The sequence below is a fragment of the Lepisma saccharinum genome, chromosome 5 (genome assembly GCF_977018435.1).
Source record: "Lepisma saccharinum chromosome 5, izLepSacc3.1, whole genome shotgun sequence".
Classification (NCBI taxonomy): domain Eukaryota; kingdom Metazoa; phylum Arthropoda; class Insecta; order Zygentoma; family Lepismatidae; genus Lepisma; species Lepisma saccharinum.
Genome location: NC_139233.1, coordinates 92081307 through 92106796, shown reverse-complemented (window position 1 = coordinate 92106796; position 25490 = coordinate 92081307). Strand labels below are relative to the sequence as shown.

At 37.7% G+C, this 25490-nt stretch overlaps 1 protein-coding gene across 2 annotated transcripts in view; it reads right to left on the bottom strand.

Moving 5' to 3' along the window:
• Positions 1-25490, bottom strand: part of Rich (Guanine nucleotide exchange factor subunit Rich) — a 211240-nt gene that overhangs the window by 15166 nt on the left and 170584 nt on the right. For both annotated transcript variants that reach the window (XR_014441698.1, XM_083122778.1), the window contains exons 16-21: positions 21797-21911; positions 13545-13669; positions 4856-5291; positions 3238-3498; positions 793-964; positions 357-545 (exon numbers count right to left, since the gene is read on the bottom strand). Coding sequence is in view for 1 of the 2 variants with exons in the window: in XM_083122778.1 (XP_082978904.1) it covers positions 357-545; positions 793-964; positions 3238-3498; positions 4856-5291; positions 13545-13669; positions 21797-21911 (1298 nt within the window). In the remaining variant the exon portion in view is untranslated. The remainder of the gene's footprint in view (positions 1-356; positions 546-792; positions 965-3237; positions 3499-4855; positions 5292-13544; positions 13670-21796; positions 21912-25490) is intronic.

The window sequence follows — 25490 nt, the reverse complement described above, 5'->3', positions numbered from 1 at the left end:
ATAATATTACGATGGGTAACAAATGACTATTTCAATCTACACTTGTTAATAATAGTAACAGTGGATATACTGTTTTGAAATTCGAGTATGTCAAACCTTCATGTGCATACTAATGAACAAAAAAGACAGAACTGAAATACCGTGTGTAGTTTTCAAGAAATGGCACGTTAATTGCTGCCACGTGGTGCTGGAATGTATATATATCCCATCCATCCTCAATGGAAATGCACTACGTACGTCCCACCCGGTATATTTTTCACCAGGAGGGTCTCCATGGTGCATTTTTCCAATTCTGACATTTATCTTAGCATTTCCTACAAATTCTCAACACTACACAGAAACATCAAAACACTTACCACTCTGTATTACTCCAGTGATTCAGGGCAACCAACCCTTCCTTCAGATGAAGAACTATTTCTGATGACTGATCTGGGGATCGAGCAGCATTTGTCGTTCGGAGCACCGCCATAGCATCTCGCAGAAGCACTGACACTATGAGTGACCACTCTAAGCAGCTTGCTTCCATAAACAATTGCAGTAAGTACCTGCGCAATCAGAAAATACACACATGTATTTACTTACTTAAAATAGTCTTAAAAAACTGTTCAAGAAACATTAAAAACCATATCAGGACCAAACCATTCCCCAACACACACACGCTAATAAATGCATTTGTACAACATAAAGACTCAAAGTATTCATTTCAATATCTGTTATTTCTTACCACGGATACTTTCTACTTTTACGTCTGATAACTGAAAATAGATACCACCTCATGGAACAAATTTGTACCTAAGTTGTACTTCAGCCTTTGCTGGGCCTCTGTTAGCTAATTCTTGCGAAAGCTGCTCAAAATCTTGCGACAGTGGGCCATCACTCCAGGTATTTTCATTGTCATCTGTGGTGTAATGGTCTTTTTCATCTCCCCAATACGAGCTCTCTTCACTAAGTAAACTGCTATCATCTGGAAATAAAATGTTTGTGGTGAAAACTATGGTATCTTCTCCAATAAGGTTACATGTAAACCCATTACACCATGCAGTACATAGCCTAAATGAAATGAGTGACTTAAAAAGCTGCAGACGCAAACAGATTAATGTGTTAATGCACCATGAAACCACAACTGACACTTTGGACTGTAATGTAATATAATTTTCAAAGCCAAATTTAGCATTTTAAGTGTTTTAAAAACTTGATGCCTAAAGTTCAAGTTTAAAATCCTGGTCTGGGCTTGTGTGTGTTCTTTTGTGGCTATTCTTTCATGAGTATTATCTACCACATTCATCCTCATCACCGTTATTGGCCTAAGAGGTCGAAAAGAAATGTTAGGAAAATAAGAAACAAACCGAGTTTATATTTTTTACACTACTTAGTTGTGACACATTGCAAAATTAAGCACAAACTTCAAAATTAAATCTCCAACATGAAATTCAATTATAACTTACTGAACATGTATGTCAAAATTGTGACTCAATGAGGGAATGAACCTAGGTCTTTGGCTACAACGTTGTAGCGCTGAGCTACCAAGCTATCTCTGGCTGCCACACAATTTTCACCACTTAGATCTTTGTGAAAGGTTTTCTGTCTATTCTGTGTATTCAGTATCCACTTTATTGAAGGCACCAACGTAATACCTGTCAGACGTCACCAATCCATGTTAAAATGACAAATTACATACTTTGGCATGCTACTTAAAAGGTAAAGTTCCCTGTACATTTTGCATCATGCCATGAGGCATATACAGGGTGAATCACCTAAAATTACCACAGGAAATATTTCTTGAACAACAACAAATATTAAAAAACTGCTTTCGCAGATATAAAGTTATGAGAGGGGCTCATGTCATTAGTAAACACAACACGTTCAACTACGTAAGGAAGTACAATTTTCAACACAAACTTGTTTTTTTAAAAAAATGGAAACCCCATATTATTTTTAGTGCAATTGAAAGTAGGGACAAAGTCATTAATTCATATTTTTCCACACTTTCAATTACACTAAAAATAATATGGTGTTTCCATTTAAAAAACGTAAGTATCCACTAATTTCATGAGCCCCTCTCATATCTGTGAAAGCAATTTTCAATATTTATTGTTGTTCACGAAATATTTCCGGTAGTAATTTTAGGTGACTCGCTCTGTATAGGGGGATGTATCTATCGATCTTGGCCATGTTGGTGATGTAATCAGCACCATGCTCCAGCCACTTTCTCTCCAAGGGTTGCCCCAGGTAGCCATCCATTTTGTTGAAACTGGGTGAGCCCCAGAGCCACATTATGCAGGGACACCCACCCTGGGAATTAAACCCAGGTCTCCCACTGGCAGTCAGACACCCTTCCGACTAGACCACTGCAGCTCCAACATGCTACTTGGGGTGCTAATATTATAATCATCAATTGTCATTTGTGTACTTATGGCCCTCCTATTTACCAGCACAATCCTCTCGAGCCTTTAGCCCCTCTCGCTCAAACTCATTCTTCATCTGAAAAGTGACTTGCTGCTGGAAGTTTTTTGCTCATTCACTTAGTTACAGACATTTGTAAAACGATCACGGTACTTACATATACTTTTCCTTCAATTCTACTTTCGACGTTCCAGTCCCTTACATGTTGACCTCATCAACATAAATGCACTTCAAACATCAAGTAAAATTTTATAAAAGCACAAAAGCAGATTCAACATGAGCCAGTTCAACATGAGCCAGTTCAACATGTGGACAAATGACAGGCACCTTATACTATTTTAACCTGCTTTGACCTTTTTAAAAATTTTACCTCATGCTTTAATGCACACTTAACAAGTTCCTGATGAAGGACTATACATTAGGATTGGATTGAGTAGGTGTTTTAAGTCCACTTTATGCACAGTAAGGCTAATCAGGACTGGATCTACAGTTTAAAGTGGGATCCGAACCACTATGTGCCTCCACCGGGTATCAAACCCGGGACCCCATCGGGGAGGCCCAATTATATGTTAGGGATGGAAACCTCAAACTGAGGGGAAAATTCTGTATGTATCTGACCTGTTAGATATAACTTTGCACAAAAGAGAACTGTAATCAATGACTGAAAAGTTTATAGAAAATTCTGACCCTGCTCTAACCAAGCTATCAAGCAAAGAGAAAAAGGAAAACGACAACATTTTAATTCAGAATATGTCACAGGAAATTTCAATAATCACAATAAGAAGGCACTGCATATACACACACATATATATATATATATATATATATATATACCTTGCATCACATGTGGCATTAAGTGGGCCTCAACGGTCTGGCCAGGTTGGAAATCAGACGGAGAAATCAGGTACGGTGGATGAACGTTGCTAGTCATGAAAGACCCAGTTGTTACTTTTTCTGGACCTGGATAACTGATATACCCACTGTCTCCAATTTTACTGCCAGAATGGCCAGTTGGCAGCCCCATTATATCAATGGTTAGGGATTTCATTCGGTCTTCTATAGTTGGCGAGGCTGGGAACGATCGTCCAGATGAACCTTTGGAGAAATAACAAAAACTTAAGCAAACAGATACATGTTCATGAAGCGTCTAAAGTAGTGCACAATATAAGCATGATTTTTACATGAAAAACCTAAACATGTCAGTGGAAATTAGTCTAAGGGTCAAAACTATGGACAAAAATAAATTAACATTTTCCAAGAAAAGCTTTCTTTGTTTCTTTGTCCTCCACATCCCTATAGATAGCTTTCACATATTTTTCATTGAATGTAAAATAAATGTTTTTATGAAGATAAAAAAGGGTTTTCATTATTGTGCTAAAACATGGAAAAGAAAAGAATATTCACTTTTTAAAAAATTAGGGATGTGCTGATATGAAATTTTGGTCCATAGTCATAACCAATATTCTACTGATGCGATATAAAATTCCAAATGGTTAATTAACCTCCTTAATAACTGTACATTACGAGATAAACCAAACTTTTGTAATGGAAAGGAACTGTATAATTAGACATTTGCTTTTACAAAAATGTATGTGATAGACATTATATGTTTATATCCATAAAAAGTATAACAAAATGGCACAATATTGCATAAAATTTTAAGATATTTATATATATATAAGATTGGTAAAATAATCAAGGAATCAGTAATGGTTATGCAATTGGTTTGAAATGGTATGACTCAACCCTAATTAGCCACTGAAAGCCTGTTTACCCTGTTAAAATGGGTAAAAATTAAATTTCTAAGTGACAAATTTAGTGTAGAAGAATGCAAAGGTAAAACATACTTGCATGTGATTGGTTTAAAAACACTGCACTTCAGTCCAAGTTTCTGGTATTTTCCTTGCTTTATTCCATGTAGTTAAAGCATTAAAAAGATAGGTTAAAGACGTACAGTAGAGTCTCGTTTATCCGACCTTCGCTTATCCGACATTTCGTATTATCCGACACACAACCACAAAAAAAAAATCATCAATCGGCAACAAGAACTGCATGTTGCGAGCTTGAGCGTAGTCTATTTTTAGTTTCTCCCCACTCTACCGCGTGGCGCGCCCGTCTACACTATCACTCATGTGTCTGTCATTTGCTACTCAGTGCAGTGGTTCGTAATGTGTAAAATTATAACATTAGTTTGACGTTTAATAGGCTTTTTCTTAACACCTCCCTATTATCCGACATTTTCGGTTATCAGACGTTCTGCCAGTCCCTTTATGTTCAATAAGCGAGACTCGACTGTAAATGGTTTCCCGAAGATTGAAATGTAGGAGCCATGTAAGGTATTGGCAGCAAACTTAAATTCTTCATGGAATAAACTCCAGCCGAAGATTATAGAAACGACTGAAGGACGAAAGCCATGTGTATCTAAATTACCGAAATAATTTCTATTTCTTACCTGACCCTGATTGCTTTCGTTGTAAATAGTAAGAGATGGGATGCGCCAACACAGGATACGGCCACATGAAGTCACTGTGGAGCTTCTTTATTGTTACCACAAAATCTTCTACCCTAGCTGCTCTGTTCTTCTCCTTCTTCAACCACGCCACAAGATGGAAGTCCAAGTGCCCTGCAAAGTACCCCAAATCTTTAAGTCTGCAGAAGGACAGCAAGCGCCGAGCATGTCGTTGTAAGATCACGTCAATGAAGAACTCTTCCGCTGAGCCAGGCTCCCTCTCCCTCTCCTTGCTTTCCCGACCTGTGGTTGGGACGGATTTCTTTCGCATGAGGACTCCCTTGGAATCGCTATTCGTGCGTGACAGTTCGCGGTGAGAGCAATCCACCGACTGGACTTTTGGTGTCATGGTAGTGCTGTAGCTTCGACCACGTGAAACCTGAAAATGGAATTGTTATGTAGTAGCAAAAATATGTAGGTAACTTCTATGATCTGGCAATAATTTATGATCATAAAAGAAAAAAGTCATAAACAAAGGTAGAATGTGTTTTGCATTTTTGTTATTTATGTCAAGATCCACATATTTATGGTGAATCAAAGATCGAGATTTCGGTATAAAAACTAGGTGTATTTCAGGATCAAAAGCAGAATACACAATGGCATCTCTATGTTAAAACTGTGAATAAAACCCTAAATTTGATTTAACAACTATACTTATTGCACAAAATAAACATTTCCCTTCTAATAGCATATTTATGTAGTTATCAGAGTAAAGTGAAATCTCAGTTATACGTTATATGGGGGACAGAAGGGGAAAAGTATTATTGAAAGATAATTAAAATTATAAAATTAAGTACAAAAAAGAAAGAAAAGGAGTACTATATATGCACCAAAGTTTGCTGAATTGCACTGATCTGTTCTAAATCGTTATTCTAAATTCACAAAATCACGATAAACAGACGGTGAGTACACCAGAGGGTAGAAGGGGTGCAAGCAAGGTTTATCCACTTAAACCATTCAGCCAATTCTCTGCAAAATACCATGTTGAACATTAGGACGTTTATCTTGATCTTATGCTTATCGTAACTCTCGTTTCCTGCTTTATACGTTTTCCAAACCTTGCCGATGACAAAATTTGCTAGAAGCCTGTTCCATATGCCAGGCTTCCCTCGCCTTTCCCTTGCTTTTGCATTCATTTACCATGCGACCGTGAACTCCTACCTTATGATAGGGGTATTGCCAAAACAATAATCACTGCTGTGCAGGGCTATGCAATAATTTCAAGAAGCAGCCTTCTCTTTAATGCAATCTGTATAGACAGTATTACTCGTGTGTCCCTTACAATACAATAAGCCTTCCCCATTTCTTTATGCAAATTGTTTCGGGAATAAGCAAGTTGCTGACTAAAAAAATAAATGCTGCAGTCCAGCTTTTCTTGTCTTCAACAAGTGCTTTCTTTATCTTTAAAATACGCAGGACCTTCTATTCTGTGCATTGGTGCCAGTCTGTCTGGGGGGAGACTGCTACTGGTGCCAATATTATGCCTAGCTCTTCCATAGCAGTCCCTTGCCGATATCGCTTCTGACAGCAATGACTCATCCAACATATAGGATGCAATTTTTCGTTCTTGTCCTGCCTTCTGGTAAACAAAACCTTAACTCTTATTTTGCAGATAACACAAAATTAATCCTTTTGAACACTCGAGGCAGTGGCGTGCCCAGAATTTTCAAGGAGGGCTTACGTATATTTTTTTTGTCTCCCCGATGGCATCGTGGTAATGTAGTTGCCTTGTAATAAAGGGGGTTCCGGGTTAGACACATGGTGGAAGGTCATAGTGGTTCGGATCTGACTTTAAACTGTAGTTCCAGTCCCGATTGCATAGAGTGGACTTAAAACCTTTAGCGGACAAAACCTCACTTGCCTTTTCAAGCGTGTGCTTTTCAAACTTGCCGCAAGTACAAAAAAATCGTAGCTCGAGAACTAATTGTCGTAGACAGAAGGAAATTGGTTTTGTTTTCTTTCTTAAAGACAGGGCTTTGAGCGGAGGTAAAATTTATACATTGTGCCTCCCAATAATTAGGGTTAACCAAATTTGGAGGGAAGCGTGACAAAATACCACTCTATGAGGACATGCCTCAACTTCGGGGGGAAAAAAAATGGAAATCACGGCGTTCAGAAATTTTGCTTAATTACGGAAAAATTTGAACTTTGGGATTTTTCCCTCGCTTCCCCCCCTGGACCCTTAATTGTCTGATATTACGTAAAATGTTGCTTTTTGTTCATTCTTACATTTAGAATATATTATTTTCAAAAATATGCAGTGGTTGAGCAGTTATAGCCTTTTATCTTCAATTTATCCCATAGTAATAAAAGGGAAACAAAGTGCTTTTTAGTGCTTCAGTATAATCTCTGCTTTTCTTCAGAACCATTCACATGGTCAAAATAAATCACAGTGTTCAATAATTTGTTTATCTGCGATTTCCTTTTGCACAAAAAAAAGGTCTGGAACTTCTGTCTTCAACAACCGTATTATCTTTAAATACGAGGGTAATAAGACACAGCGGACCCCCCCCCCCCCCGAGGCCACTCTTGACTCCCCCCCTTTCTTCAGTTTGTTTGTAATGTTTAAGACACGCTGGGAGAGAGTAGCGCCAGTGACTTGTCTGACAGCTTGAAAGATATCAGTTTCCGATCTGCTTTAGTTGCAGATAAGACATGTCCGAACGCGATGCAAAGTATAAAAGCAGGATTATTTAGCACAGGCCAATCTGGTTCAAGGGTGCATTGCCCATTCCATACCCTAAGATGCAAAAAACCTGTATGGGAACTGGTGGCAAATGTTATTTATCATCACGGAAATCTTTAACTCAAAGAGCAGTATCCTTTCCAGCAAGCAGAGTTAAAAACTATAACTGAAGTCTTTTCCTTGTTGGGACTGAACTCGTTGAACATATAACTGGAAAATCATATTTCTGAAAGTGGTATAACTGAAATATAACAGGAATTTGCAGGGACCGCCAGAAAAAAATGTAATAATGAGAAAAACATACTATAGCAAACATATAATTGTGATTTCACTGTATTAAGTTTATTCCTGTGTAAATGAGTGCATTTTTGCCTCTTAAATATTTACAGCAGAATTTATCAATTTGCCATGATTTGTATAACTCAGAATAATTCAGACCTCAGAAGATGTTGCATCGGTAAATAAACTCTAAATTTCATGTTTAAGAGCATATTTCACATCTTGCAGTTCATTCCACATCATTTTGTGACCAAACATGGTGGGAAAATGCACCTCAAGCCTTTCAAAAGCCAGAAAAAATTACAACAAAGTGAGTTATTTCATATTTCATGTTTTCATAAAAAAAAAACATGCATGCTTCTATTTATGTCGCTTTTCTGCCACTTTTGGCTAATTGTGATAAGAATAAGTGGTGTAACGGATGACTCGCCAACCACCCTTATAGCAGGCCATTTATGTGATCTATGCTGAATTGAATTCTCTCAGCTCTTGGATATTGGCAGGTGACAGTCCTGATACCACCAACCGGAAACCCTTTTCACAACACAGATGTCACCCTGTGACATCAGAGCATACCATCACAGTTTGTTTGCGAAGCAGAAGGATGAGCACACAAATAAGTCCAGACCATTGGCTAAAGGTCAAGTTGGAAGAGAGAGTGGCTAAACCACGAAAGAGTGAACTATTTCACAAGTGGTAAACCACATTTTTTTCAAGGATCTCTAGAAATAGAGTGAGATAGGGAATAGTGTCTTACGGTGTTGACCTTATAAGGTCAAACTGAGGAAGTGGACTTAGGCATAGATAAAGTCACTAGGATTGAATGACTTTGGGAAAGGTCTCCGGTGAGCAGGGAGGATGCCAATTTGCTATAATCCCGCCATTTTAGGAAACAGCATCCTATTCTATGGAAATAGCTGCCCTTCATAGGATTGCACTGGCTATATATCAGAACAGGTAAAGAAATTGGATATTTACTAATGTCATTCTTAGATGTTGTTTAAACTTAGTTTTAACGTATTAAACTTAGTTTAACTTACTAGAAATATTTAGCTAGACTAGGACTTAGGTTATTGGTTGGTCTATGTAGCCAACAAACGAATAAATTAGGGGTGGGCCAATATAAAAATTTTGGCCGATATCAATGAAGTACCAATATAAAATTTACTGATACTGATAACCAATATTCCACCGATCCGATATAAAATTCCAAATGATCCTTGAAGAACATGAATGGTTCATTGACCTCCTTAATAAATGTACGTTTCCAGGTGACTGCAATGCAAAGGAAGTTGCATATTTAGATATTTACTTTTTAAAAAGTAGGTCATTGAGATTATCCATAAAAATTGTAACAAAATGGCACAATATTACACAAAATTACAAGATATTTATAGTTATATCAGATCGGTAAAATAATTGGTAATTTTACCGATAAACCGATATGCCTATATCGGCCGATACCGATAGAGTACCGATTAAACTGCCCCATCCCTAAAATAAATTGTTCAAATATGAAGCAAGTGTCTCAATTCTTGAGAATCCTTGTTAATTGAACTATGCAACCCATGCAATGTCTCTCACCTCCAGAGCATTTCTAAAATTGATCAAGGGACACAAAAAACAACACTTAACCTGCTCGACCACTGAGCTGGCTTGAACATCACCCCCTAGAGCTAGAAGGCCACTCCCTTGCCGCGTGACGTCACGCCGATCCGACCCTTCCAGCAGTAGCCAGACCTGTTCGATTCTCAGCATTTCCGAATATTGCTTCTACAGCGGAAAAGAATTACTACGTAATGTTCAGCAGAATGTTGTTAAACAAGAATAGTAAATAAGGATATACAAATCTGCTGAATACCAATTATTTTAATATACCAAAATATAAAGTAATATATACATTGTACTAGATAAGTTCGAACATCTAATTTTTTCTTCCAAATGTAGTGATTTACATTTATGTACGCACAATTTTTGCATTTTGATCTTAGCATTGAAACGCATTCGAAAGAAAAATATTAATAGATACAATTTAGGAGGATATACAGATTTTCAGTCAGCGATTAATTTAAACAAGTTAAGGCATGTACATTTTTTCATTCATTGTCGTTGACACATTTAACCTGGAAAGGCAGCAAACAGGCAGAAAAATCTTGTTTTTAAAGATAAGAAAATTGTGCACAGTGTAATTACTAGCTTCTCTTAACCTAGCTGTAATGCATGGCTCTAACTTATTCACTGACCAAGTCATTCATGTGTCACATGGATTCACCCACGCTGGCTGACTTTATATTACATTAGGTCATTTTAGATCTACATCAACCGACTTAAAATTTTAAAATCACAATAAAAAAATAAAATCATTCTGAAATGTCATTACCTCAAAACGTCTGATGTTAATTAAAACACCAAGAACATAAGTTTCATGAGCTCATTCTAAAATTTACTGGCAAAAAAAACATAATGAAAGTAAGTTACAATTACATCAAAACTAAGCATATTAAATAAAAAATAAATCGCCTCTAAGCAAAATGTTAGAATTTCAGAATAATCTCACGCAATTAAACGCAAAGATTCCTCCCTCCTAAATTAAACAGACCCCTCCCAAAAATCAAGCACAATTACACAATGTAAGTAAGATACAATTACATCAAAAGCGTGTTAAATTCTCTTTTTTTTCATAGTGTAAAATGAATGTCTTTCTCGGTTTCGTATCGAGATGAAAATGTTTGTCTCGTTCTCGGTTTTTCATAGCTTGAAATAAATGTCTTTCTCGGTTTCGTATCGAGATGAAAATGTTTGTCTCGTTCTCGGTTTTTCATAGTTTGAAATAAATGTCTTTCTCGGTTTCGTATCGAGATGAAAATTTTTCTCGTTCTCGGTTTTTCATAGTGAAATGAATGCCTTTCTCAGTTTCGTATCGAATTGAAAATGTTTGTCTCGTTCTCGGTTTTTCATAGTTTGAAATAAATGTCTTTCTCGGTTTCGTATCGAGATGAAAATTTTTCTCGTTCTCAGTTTTTCATAGTGTGAAATGAATGCCTTTCTCGGTTTCGTATCGAGATGAATATGTTTGTCGAGTTCTCGGTTTTCATAGGTTGAAATGAATGCCTTTCTCGGTTTCGTATAGAGTTGAAAATGTTTGTCTCGTTCTCGGTCTTTCATAGTTTGAAATGAACGTCTTTCTCGGTTTCGTTACGAGTTGAAAATGTTTGTCTCGTTCTCGGTATTTTAATAATTTGAAATATATTTCTTTCTCGGTTTCGTATTGAGATGAAAATGTATCTTGTTCTCGGTTTTGTCATAAATTGAATTGAATGTAGGTTTCGTATCGAGTTGAATATGTTTGTCTCGTCCTCGGTTTTTTCATAGTTTGAAATAAACGTCTTTCTCGGTTTGGTATCGAGTTGAAAATGTTTGTCTCGTTCTCGGTTTTTCATAGTTTGAAATGAATGTCTTTCTCGGTTTCGTATTAAGGTGAAAATGTTTGTCTCGTTCTCGAATGTCTTTCTCGGTTTCGCATCGAGATAGTTTGAAATAAATGTTTCACTCTCGGTTTAGTCTCGAATTGCAATTATTTGTCTCGTTCTCCGTTTCTTATTGAACTGCTAAAATGTTGAGCCGTTCTCGGTTTCGCCACGAGTTTGAAATGAATGTCTCGTTCTCGGTTTCTTTTCGAATCGGAAAAGTTTGACTTTCCTTGTCTTCATAAGCGAAGATGAAATATATCTCATCAATTCACTGTTTGTACTCATCATCGTGATTAACCTAGAAGGGCTGAAAAGCAACGTAGCATTTTTATAAAGTACAAAATTATTCTAGATTGTCTTTATTTATTACCCAACTAAGTATTAGAGAATATACTGTAAGGATGGTAAAAGAAACTAAAGGAGGACTAAAATTAAATGGTGTGACTCAGTTGTTAGCATATGCAGATGATGTAGACTTACTGGGGGATGATGTGAATACAATTAAGAATAATGCTAAAATATTTTTCAAAACTGCTAAAGAGATAGGTTTGGAAGTTAACAAAGAGAAAACTAAATATATGCTTACAGGCCGAAACCAAGTGTTAGGTAATAATCAAAATTTAATTATTGATAACAACTCGTTTTAACCAGTTCCCAAATTCAAATACTTAGGAGTAATATTAACAAATGAAAATTATATTAAAGAGGAAATAAAAAGTAGGCTTTATTCAGGAAATGCATGTTACTTCTCTCTTCATAATCTTTTGTCTTCTCGTTTAATATCTAAGAAACTAAAAGTTAAATAAACAAAACAGTAATTTTGCCTGTAGTATTATATGGGTGTGAAACTTGGTCCCTTACATTGAAAGAGGAACATAAATTGAGAGTATTTGAAAATAAGATATTTAGGAAATTATTTGGACCTAAAAGGGATGAGGAGACAGGTGAGTGGAGAAGGTTACATAATTTAGAACTACATAATTTGTACTCATGTCCAGATATTATTAGAATAATTAAATCAAGAAGACTTAGGTGGGCAGGCCATGTGGCACGAATGGGAGAGGAAAGAGGAGTTTACAGGATTCTTGTTGGGAAACCAGATGGTAAGAGACCTGTAGGAAGGCCAAGACGAAGATGGAGGGACAACGTTGAGATGGACCTAAAGGAAATCGGTAGGGATGGAAAAGAGTATATAGATCTTGCTCAAGATAGGGACAGTTGGAAGGCCTGTGTTGCTGCAGCCATGAACCTTCGGGTTTAAGAAGGCTAGAGAGTTAGTTAGTTAGTTAGATAAAAATATCAAGGGTGAGTTTCCGTTTATTGAAGTTAAGCATAATGTAGTGTAAAGTATGTGCAAGTGGAGGAATATTATAAAGAGAACTACGTCTAGAGAAAATTAGTATTGTCTATAAGAATGAATAGAACATAGATTCTTGTCTAGTTAATTACTCAGGTAATAATTTTAAATGAAGGAGAGGAATTGCTAGCTGTTTAGGAGTATACGAAGGCAACTTGAAAACGCCATTTCAAACAAAACATGCATCTTATACTAGCTACTTGAAATTACCTTGGAAGCTTTTGTTGGTGATAAATATTTCCTGTGGATAGCTCTAATCCATTTTTCTCGGCTTTCTAGATGGTTTGGAAACAAAAATAGTTGTCACTGTTGACTCATTGTCGTAATTGCCTTTACAATATGGCACACAACTACGAAATGACATGATGCCATCAAAACTTTACTTCTTGTACAAAAAACAAGAAAAAAAAACCACTAAAACACTAAATGTAAGGCGAAAGCACATCCACCTGTAAAAGAACACGTTCACAGTACACAGCTAGAAGCTCAACTAAGTAGCATTTTTGCAGGGTGTGGAGATTTTTCACCCTCCTTTCCTTGACCCCCAAGGGTCTGCCTGTCCCTACGTCACGAGGGGAAGGTTGTTGACTGAAATGGCCTTGAGTTTCAGGGGGTGATGGCTTGAAAGGGAATGTACCATTCCATGAAAGCATATTGGTTTCCATGTACATTCTTTAGCTACAATTTATTTAGTGCATTTCACCTTATCCCATGTGCTATATGTGGAGATAAGGTCCCACAAACTTTTGCTCTCAGCCACACTTGTGATAATGTAATCAGCACCACTATATCCAGCTGTTGATTGTTTATCTGTGAGAATAAATAAATATTTGCACGTACCTGCATTGTTCCAAGAACCAAGGACAGATCTTCTTCGTTTGGACTCACTGGAGGGGTCTGGGGACTGACGCCATATTTGGAAGGTATAATGAAGGAAGCACGGGGTGACTCAACATCATTAGGATCTGAAAGAATCAAAAGGGCCTCTACAGTGTTTCTGCTAGTCCAGGTGAAGTGTGCAGAATGTACATTGACCAAAAAAAAAAAAAAGAACACCTTGAAATTTAATACTTTATAGTGTTTACATCACATAGTCTCCAATAAATGACAACTGTTGCAACACAATTTTACACAAATCATCTGTTTAAGCTGACCTCCATGGTGGAGTTGTTAGCATACTGTGCTACCACACCAGAGGTCCCAGGTTCCAATCCCAGCCTGAGCATGGGTGCTTTTTGTGAGTGTCTTCCTTTCCATCATATCATCCATCACTCATCCTTATCTTCAAAATTAGTCAAAAAGTTTCAGAAAAGTGAAGTAAAATGATTCAAACGAATCAATCATCTGTTTAAGTAGTAACAATTGCTACAAATGTGTTTATGTGCATAAACATTCTGTTGCAAAAACTGCACATCAAATTTAAAAATCTTTTGCATTCAAGTATGGATAGATCAACTTAAGATATAATCAGAATATTAAAATAGCCATCACTTAATGTATTTCTATTAATTTACGCAGGTTTTCTATGTCTTGCGTTAATCACGACAATGAGGATGAACGATGAAATGGCAACAGGACATACACAATGGTACATCCATGCCTGATCAGTATTCGAACCTAGAACCTCTGGCTTTGTAGAGCATTATGCTGAATACTTTGTCATGTAGACCAGCCATCATTTTATCATGTCCACTTTCACCAAACAATGTTCAGGAAAACTTAATTGAAGATTGCAAACTAGATTCATAATTTCCAGGATACTTTTACTGTGCAAAATTATTACATAGCATTTTGAAGGCCCTGTGAGAGTTAGAATCTACAGAAAAGTATAGATATGGTACATTTATTGATAACAGTTCAGGCCTATTTAAAATGTTAACACATAAATATATTATGAGGATCTGAAAATTTTGCCAATATCAATACCGTACCAACATAAAATTTACTGACACCAATAACCGATATTCTACCAATCCCATATAAAACTGCAAATGTTCCATGAAGAACAATAATGATGCACCTTTGAAAAGAAACTGTGTATTGAGACTTTTACTTAACAAAACAAGAACATATCAATTACACACTTATATTCATAAAAATAAAAAATGCAAGAATTTCTACCAAAAATATAGGCTATTTATACACTGAGTGCTCACTGAATTGCAACCACCCCTCCAAACAACAAGGAACGGCCCAGAAGCTGCTCTGATCACACGAAGTATTGTGGTGAATGTATAGACACAACGCTACATGTAAGTCGAAGAGCACACGTTAAAATGGGAGTTTGTCAAAATTTAACGTCGTTCCAAAAGGGCATGAATGTAACACTGGTTGGATGCCCCCGTTCCAGTGTACTGAAGGTGTACAGTCATGGAAAAAAGTTCTTCCCCATAAGGCTTTAATAGGAGCAAGTAATGCAGGAGGGTAGGCAACACATATTGCACCCTTCGATGATCGGGTGATTTTGCCTGTCTTAACACCGAGAAATGTGTTCCACGCGAAGGTTAACATGACAGGAAAGCAAAGAGGGTCACGTGACTATTGGTTACGTGGAGTGTTGTGCTTCTCCACGTCCCCAGTTCTTGATCCACATTGCAGAAAAAGTAGAGCTGCATGCAATATATGAAAATAGGTTGTTTTCAACTACACGCTTAATTATGATTTTCCCAATTGTAAATCTATCAGACGTGTCTCCCGATTTAGTCGGGACAGTCTTTTACTTTGAATTCCTGTTTGTCATAGGCGTAACTTGACGGGAGCAGAAAGGGCATTTGTAACCCCCCCCCCCCAAAAATAAGGTTTCTTAAAGCTGCTAAAACAGGAATTAAATACTATGATTTGACGCGTCCAAAAAAAGTATTATATTGAAAGATTTTTCCCAAATACGTAGATAGAAATTTAATACTTTGAAAGTGTCTCAGATTTGTTTATTGTCACAACTTAGTGTGGCACAGGTCTACTACAAAAGTGGAATTTCGTAACAGAAATATGAACCCACTCCTTTTATTTCGTAGCCGATTTCATCTTGAAACTGAAATTAAGAATATTAGTTAATAATGTCATTGGTAAACAATAAAAAAATGTGTTAGACCCAATTCTTTAATACCTTATCATAATCTTTATCGCAAGTTGAAATTTTGTTGTAAGTCCACTGTATGCAAAAAAAAAAAGGTAAAGTTCTCACCTGTGCTTGGCGCTACGCCATGAAGGCGTATAGGGGGTGTGGGGGTAACGCCCCACACTTTCTTGATTCCTTCGTGAGTGGGGGTGATGTGATCAGCATCACGCCCCTGACCGCCTTTACCACCAGGGTTTCCCCCAGGTACCCATGTCATTCGACGCTGGGTGGGCGCTGGGGCCGCTTCCAACGTTAGAAAAGTTCCCGGGCTTGAACCGGCCGGGAATCGAACCCGGGACCTATAGCATGGTAGTCAGACGCGTTACCGACTGAGTCACCGGCACAGATAGACTAATCTGAAGTGCATACAGTTTAAAGTGGGATCCGAACCACTATGTGCGATCACCTGGTATCGTACCCCAGACCCCTTGATTACAAGGCCTTACCACTACGCCATCAGTGAGGTGCACACAATCTTTGTATTTTGATCTTTTTAAACCTATATGTATCATATAAGAGGTTGTTTAACGTTGCTATGCCTCTATGGATTATATTTAGCCAGTATTCGAGCACATAGCGTCAGGTTTCATAGAATATAAGCTTCTCTTCCATGTTTATGGTTTCCTGTCTGCAGTAGAAAAACTGGCAGGTTCCCATAGCTTTTCTTTCAATAGTCTTCCAATGGTTGCATATCATATCACTCAAATTTGATTCATTCGTTTCGAACACAATCCCCGATGGCGCAGTGGGATCGTGGGCACCTTGTAATTAAGGGATCCCAGGTTCGATACTCGGTGGAGGAACATAGTGATTCGGATCCCCCTTTAAATTATGGTCCATTCACGATTAGCCTAACAGGACATAAAGTGGACTTAAGACACCAAATCAAGCAACTAACACAATCCCGTTATTGTCCAGATTATCGAATCCAGAACCTTCGTCGCGAATAACATAAGCAGGAAGACAACGTGAAATAACCGAACAGAAACAGAACCTAAAACCTACATCGGATAGATTGGATTAAGTCGACGATACAGCACGGGTTCTGAAATGAAAAAGAATACGAAAGTTGAAGGACCTCTATACGCACCCACTTTTCCTCCACTCAATGGGGAAGATATCCTTCTAGCTGAGAAGCCTTTACGTAGGAGTGCCCTGAGGGAACTTCAAGGCCACGACGATAAAGTGTTCTACGTGCAATGACGGGACCAAATCATACGTCAGATAGCTGTGTTCCTCCTTATTTCGTACGCCATTGATAACTGGAACACGTGACCTCGTCTTTGGTAGAGCAGAAGCCTGCTTGCTTGCCACCACCCTTTAGTTCAGTGACCTTCGCCCGTAGTCAGCAAGAGTGAATGACTCACCATATACTTGTCTGTGAGGCTACACAAGAATAGATATTTCGTTAGTGGCTGTAAGTATTGTTTCATCTGCAGTTATATCAGTTACCATTTCAATAGTTTCCTTCCTAATGGTTACTTTAGTGATAAACATGTAAATTAGTTCTCGAGAGTGAACGTTTTATCTATTTGAACGGGGGATTTTTATACAGCCTGCATGTATTATTTTTTCCTGAAACAAGAAGAAATTCGAAGACGCAAAAAGAGTTGTATAAGAGTAGTTAACAAAAGGAAAAAAGAAGAAGAAATCGAAAATATAAATGATGAAATAAATTATGGTAGAGATCGAGTGAATAACATTTTGTCATGGGGCCTCCTCGATGGCGTAGTGATAACGTCGTCGCCTTGTAATCAGTGGATCCCGGGTTTGATACACGGTGGATGCACATAGTGGTTAGTATCCCACTTTAAACTGAAGGTCGAGTCCAGATTAGCATATCTGTGCACCAAACCAAAACTAAGAAAGAAATTGTCACAGTGTAAGAAAATTTCATGTTCAACCACATACGAAACACAAGGGAATAATATATTGCAGTTTGGAGTTCACATCTGTAGCATCTAACCAGCACAATTATGAATCGCAACATATCGTATCAGATCCATTTTTATTATACATGTATGATAATATAAGAGAAGTAGAGGAAAGAGAAAACCAAGCGAAACACGGACGCCTTCTCCAGAATTTCAAATCTCGTTACATAAGGTTCTGGGTTGGAGTCCCGAACAGGCATGACTTTCTTGTTCTTGCCCTTTTATCTGCTTCATTTCATCATAATTCATCGTTATGGTTTACCTGCAGGGGAAGAATACTGGCAATAATTGCCAATACAAAGCCAATGACAAACAGAACAACTCGATTACGGAGGTGCCAAGAAGAAACGAGACTTGACAGTTTCTCCGTCTCTCGGTTTGTCGAATTGAAAATTGCTCTCCCGTTCTCGGTCTCGATTAGTTAAATATAGAAATCGAAAATGTATGTGAATGAATATACATGTATTTTATATATTCCGGTTTTTTAGGAGATTTCGTGAGAGATGAAATAAGTACTCTTCCATCGTATTTATTTTTATAATTTTTATTCCCTGTTCGATGATCGCGACGATAAGGACGAGTGACCATTACATGAAATTGATGACGAAATAGTCAAACACCCCCGCCAAGGACGGTACTCAAACCCGGGAACTTTGGCAACGATATCGAATGTCAATCACTTAATGAGCTTGACCACCGAGCCTGCTTAATGTTGTTTCTGTCAGGTAATTCGTAATAATATCCCACATTCACTATCATTTGCTTCATAATTTATCTTATTGTTGTGATTAACCTGAATTCAAAGAATTAGTTGAAAGGCAAAAATGCAAGATTGAATGTCTCTGATGTTACTTCGTGCCGAATAATATGACGTGGTATTATGATATGAATTTATTAATCATATAATATGCCTATTCATTCCATTGATTGATCCCAATTGAGCACACAAAATATGCTATAATGTCCACTCCATGGAGGAGTGGTTAGCACAGCATGCTACGATGCCATGGGTCCCTGGTTAGAATCTCGACTTGGGCGTGGGTGTCCTTGGTAAGTGTCCCTTCATCAATTTCATCATAGCATCACTCATCTTCATCGTCGCTATTTGCCAAAAGTGAAAGAATAGCAAATCTAAATAACAAACATCCAATCAAATCGAACATCTCTACCGATTTAATTCTATACGGTACCGAATTCCCACTTTATTACTGCATCTTAAGTCATTTTACAGCATCTCAATTGTTTTCCGATTCAAAAAACATTTGGAATGTTGTTTTGTGCAGTTGATTGTGCATTGTTTCGTTGTTTGGATTGTTTAATTAACGTCGCATTAATTAGTTTTAGACCAATCGTGACGGGGGAAGCAAGAGCACAAAGAAAGCAAAAAAGACAAGGAAGAGACCACGGCTTTCTTTAAAGATAGCATCCCGTGAATACAACTCAAGTGACTGCAGAATATTATGAATAAAATTTATTTCGCTTTTTCCTTTTATTTCTGTTTCAGTTATTTTACTTCGCTTTTCTTCTACCACTCGCGTTAGGTGTGTCGGTGAGGAAGAATTATAAACTCGTGAAATGGACGATGGTACAAAAAATATATGCCTCTCCCACGGTTCGAAACTGTCAGTACAAAATATTGTCTTATTTTTTAAAATTTACGGGCAAATATGGTTTGTCACGTAGCAATTTTCGCTTATCTCTTTCTCAAGGGGTTCCATTGCCTCTCTGATGTCGTAGTGGTAACGTCTTCGCCATGTAATGAAAGGCTTCCGAATTCAATACCAAATAGAGAGGATTTGGTTCGGATCCCATTTTAATCTGTAGGTCCAGTGCATGAACTGGACTTAAACAATTAACGTGTGGCATGTGGTCTGTGATGAGAACCATCATTTCAGTGAACCTTCTTGACTATGACTCTAATATCACTTGAAAGAATAGTATTTCCTTACGAGTAGCTCTTGTCAAGAAACCAGTTCCTGAAATTTTCTTCTGGAGGCATCGTAGCACCCAGCTGTTTGTTGTGGCTGGGGCACGAGTCATGTGACTCATGCTATCAAAGCTCAATCCTTCCCGAGAACTCGGAATCACCAGGCAAACTTAAGCGAATATTTTGTTATTTGGGTTGCATAAACAACAGGCTTTAAGACGTTACGAAATTCTACGTCCCGTGGCCCAGGTATTTTTTTCTAAGACTGTACAGGGAATGGCAAGAAAATGGGGCAACGACCACCACGAGGCAGAATTGTAAGGGCATACGAAAGGTCACACCGTGAGGAGAGCATCGAGTCAAATGGCTCATGACAGCTGAATGCACCATCAGCATCCAGAAATTACGGGACCAATACAACAGTGGATGCACAACACCCATATCCCATGTAACTGTGCGGCACACACTGGCATGCTTGAAATTCCACAGCAGATGACCCACTCGTCACCCACTCCTCACGAAGCATCACCTCCGGCTTCATCTCGCTTGGGCCAACGAGCATGCTAATTGGACCATGGACAACTGGAAAAGTGTGTTTGTCCGATAAATCACAGTTTTTGCTACACCTAAGTGATGGGAATGTGCATGTGTGGCACCAACAGCACGAGGTTATGGACCCTTCCTGCATGCTTATGTGGCATGGACTGGAACCATTGGTGTGGACACACAGACCGCCATATGACATCCGTTGTGTATCGGGAGGTGTTAGAGGACCACTTACACCCCACAATGCAACACATCTACAGACACAGGGACGGCACCGAGGCGGGAACGTACTTGCTTGGCTGGAGGAACATTCCACAGAAATACAGCATATGAATTGGCCCCCTAACTACCGCGATGTTAATCCCATAGAGCAGGTGTGGGACGTTGAGGAACGAGCTCTTCGAACCATGCATCCTGCACAGACATCAGTTGGCTCGTTATGGGATGCCATCACAAATATATGATGTCAGATCCCCGTGGAGACATATCAGCACCTCGTACTATCCATGCCATGTCATGTGAAGGCCATCCGCCGAACCAAAAGTGGACCAACAAAGTATTAGGTAGGTGGTCGCAATTCAATGAGCATTCAGTGTATATACAGTAAACACCAATTCATCTGTCCCATCCCAAAAAATATTTCACTACAATGCATATCAATTTGCCAGAGATTTACTTTAAAACATTAATCAGAGATGACAAGAGTAGTTTACACATTCTGCAGCATACTTGGACTCTGGGAAACGTACTGCTGCTATCGATAATTAAATTCAAACCAACATGTTCTCACACCGAGAATGGTTCATTCAATTACAGTATCATCTCTTTCAGCTTAGCTATGATTCCTTTACTGGTATCTTATAGTTTACGATTCTAAGAAGCACATAAACACAATTTTTGATTTAACGTTTTGGGAGAACATATGCTCCCTTTATTCTTAGTTTGATTAATGTTGCAGTTCATCCTACAGAAAAGATCAAGAATATCTATAGAAAGAAGGACGATTTGGAATTACCTGATGATATTTGGGATCCATAATTAAAATTTGGTAACACCTTAATTTAAAATAATAATAATATTTATTACAAAAATGTGTCGATCACAGCTAAGTTGTCATGTCATGTTTCAACAATGTAACATTATTCACAAGGTTTGGCGTAGTTGTAACATCATAGCCTTGTAATCAAGCTGTCCCTGGGTTCGCTAATAGGTGGAGACACACCACAGCACAGTGGTTCGGATCCCACTTTAAACTGTAGGTCCAGTCCCGATTAGCCTATCTGTGAATAAAGTGGACTTAAAACAACAGTTCAACTTATTCACAAGGTTCATTGTATAACTGCCTCTTTTTATTTTTGTTAAATTGACTACATTGTTATAACTGTAACATTAATCAAACAAGAATGAATAGAGCTTGTTTTCCCAAAATGTTACATTGAAAATTGTGTTTATGTGCTTGTAAGAACAGTAAACTACATGAGAAATAATTCTACAATACAAGCAATACAAACATACAAGAAAAATTGCTTGATAAATGTTAATTTTTTCATTTAAGATTAAATCTCACCTATTGCTCTTAGAAAGCGCACCAAATCCTTGGAAAGTTCCCACTTACAATGATCCAAGGCTGAATCCAGCAGCAGTGTTGCATACTGCCTACTAACAGATGATGGTTCCAAATTCTGCAAAAACGACAGCGTATGTTAGCATCTTAGCTCTACGTGAGATGGGGTTGTGGTTATTTTCTTCATATTTCTGGCATGAATGTTTGATTTGTTTTCAGACTAAAACCTTAAATATTTTAACATCAGAATACAGGTTTTCATATTAGTTCTTCAATTCAACTTTAACTACAATAGTAATTTGAAAATAAAAATGTGGTTATGACGAATAACATCATAACATTTGTTTGTAATTTCTACATGTCAGATTTAAAGACAATCAATCATGTGTGTAATTAAAACTGCACAATACAGAAAAACCTCGTTAATACGAAGTTCAAGGAACCAAAAAATGTTAACTTCATATTAGACGACTTCGAGTTATCCAAACTTTTCAAGATGGCACCTGTTTTCAGGTGTAAATAAAGTAGAGTATAAATTACACCCACAAAGGATGTTTTATACTTGGTGGTAGCTCAGAAAATAAGCTTTATATGTACTATATAATAATATTGTAAGTTTTAAAGAAAGTGTAAAAATGTTACACAAAATGAGAACACTGAGCTTAACGTGGACACAAAGATTCCAAGGAGACGCTTAACACCATTTATCCTGCGTAGTTATACAACCGGTTCTGCACGGGATGCATGTTGTGGCAAAAAGTCTTTTAAAAAATGGTATTTTCTTTTAATTGTGCAAAGTCATTGCTCTTCCACAAAATTCTTACAATTTTAGTTCATAATAAACCCGATTGCACGGAGACCTACAGAAAGGAAAACAATCTCGTTTATTGCAAGAAGTGAAACTCGGAAGAATCTTGACAGTAGTCACACTGGCGCAAGCAAGAGACGGGGAGATAATCGGACAGAATGAATATTGGATTTTATGTGCGTTCACTAGAACATTGTCCGTTACAGGATTAACTGGTAAGAGAAGATTCTCTTGGGAACGAACACAACCTTTCCCCGGCCCAAAACAAAAAAATCGGGGATGTAAATTTCGTTGCTTCAGTTAACTTCATATCCCCCCCCCCATCCTCCTTTGCAGGGATCAGTTCAAACTCTTCCTCAACTTGCATTGTAATCCACTCTGAAAAAGTAAACACACAACTTGCGATCTGTTTGAACCGAATGTGTATCCTAGGACACATTAAACAGTGCCGCACTCGATAATCACTCTGGTTTGGATCCCACTTTAAACTGTATATTTAGTCCTGCTCAGCTCATCAGCATAAAATGAACTAAAAACAAGCTTTACGAAACTTGCATATTTTCAGATTAATCGACAATTTATTGTAGGTTTCAGGAGTATTCTGGAGGTCAAAGTTTTTTTATTGTTTTTTTAACAGCAGCACGCTAAGCAAGGGAGAGCTTTCCCAGACGCTAGACTAAACACTGGTGTCAGCTGCAGCGTAAACACAATGAGACCGACTGGAAGTTAGAGCAGAAGGTAGAAGGGAAATCATCGGCATTTTAAAGATAACGCAGTTGTCCAAGACCGAACTTTTATCAGCAGTGTGAAAAAGAAAAATGATCCTTGCATTACCTTTTACCACGCAACAGACAATAATACGGGCAATATTTCCTATTCAGACAGCTGCATTCAAACAAGAGGGACCTGAATTCTGCAATTATCACATTACCATGCACACCAGTGGCGGATAATGAGCCGTTGTAGGAGAAGAAAGGGGGTCACTTTTCTTTTACTTATCATGCGGTTTTTGTTCGTTTTGAAGAAGGTATTCATTCAGAACTGTTTGCTTTTTTTTAGACGCCAAAGGAAAGGAGCCCATGTGCGCACATGAGCGAAAAAAAAAAAATCGTGGCCGAAACAATTAGCAATGCAAACATTTGTTTGTTTGTCCACTTTATGTACAGAGAGGCTAATCAAGACTGCACCTACAGTTTAAAGTGGAATCTGAACCAGCATGTGCCTCCACTGGTTATGGAACCTAGGACCGTTTGAGTACAAGGTAAAGACATTATCACTACACCATCGAGGTAGCCCTGAAATCTAGAATTGCAGATGCTCGCTGAGATAATGTCTGATCACAGAATGGGTGCCTTGTTAAATGTGTCAATAGTTCTGATAGGGCAAACACTGTAGGTTCACTAGAATGGGTTATCTTAATTAGAAGTTGATCCTCGATTAGGCAGTAAATTGATCTGCAGTCACACAGAACTCTGAATTTGTGTTGTATAAAAGTTGAACTGAGAATAAGTCCATGTGATCTGTGGTCAAAGTTAACTTGCGAATTTTCTCCGATCAGCAGACATTGACCGAAGTTCAGCTGTTGTAACATGGCTGTACTAGCGAATATTTGCTTGTAAAATGTGTTGCAAGTGAACGTATGCGGCAAGATGGGAGAATAATTCATAAATCTTGTTTCCATAATAATAATAAAGAAGCACCAAGCATGCACAACGACGTGAACAATGATAAATATTTCTTTCCATATTATTGTGAGTCATTCATATTTACTGTTTGAAATATCATGTAATTTTCTTCTTCAAATTTACATTGTTTAATTTCACGATCACAGAAAGGTAAATTGAGAGCAATCAAGTGTTGATACAAACCAAAAATATGACCCGCTTACATTTTCTTTTGTTGATATCATTGTGAAACCTGCGTTGGGATGAAGAGGGACTATAAAAATATTACCTTTTCGCTTTACTGCATCCAAACCAAAAGTGTCATTGCAATCGTATTTTATCCGCAGAATGGAACAGAGCATGTAACTTTGGCTGTAGTGTATACCGGGTGTACACAAATGAATATAAGTTTTAAACTTGTATATTTTCTGTGCTATACACATTACAAATATGAACCGTATATGAAATGAAAGAGTAACTCACCAAGTTTCGATTCTACGCATGCACAAAATTTGTTTCCTAACTCTGCCGCTTGGCGGAGCCATTCGTAAAGATGGTGACTCCCGAGTGCAAGTCTATTTGTGTGTTGGAACTTGCGAGGTCTAATTCAGTTGTTACAGTTCAACGGGCATATCAGCCAAGATTTGGATGTCCCAGATTAGTATGAATATTACATTGTGAAACTACATCTTCTGATGATATTTTGGAAATGAACATATCCTCCGACTCACTTCTGGATGGAATGTGGAAGAGTATCTGAATCATCCCTACTAAAATCAAATTCTGAGCCAGAGGGTATGCCCTTAGCATCATGTAAAAGGTATTCAATATCCTGGACAGTCAATTTCTCCATGATTTGAGACAACAGATCAAGTGGGATTAAATTCTGAACAGCAAGCACGTTTTCACGATGGTCAGCAACATTAACCATCTGCATATGATGTGTTCTTTGTAAAGGTACCACACAAAAAACTTTTCTTCTCTGCACATTAGTTCCCAAGGAAATGGGATGGGTAAGAACAAAAGGTGAAGGACAATACACAACCATATAAATGCTAACAACACAGTTCATTAAAGCACCCTTTAAATACAGGGTGTATCATAATAGATTGAACAACTTAAGAATTCTTTTGCTAAACTATATGGAATACAGCAATGATATTTGTTATGTTATCAATCAGTAACACTTCAAGTTTCTATGAATGTCGACAAATAACTATAAATG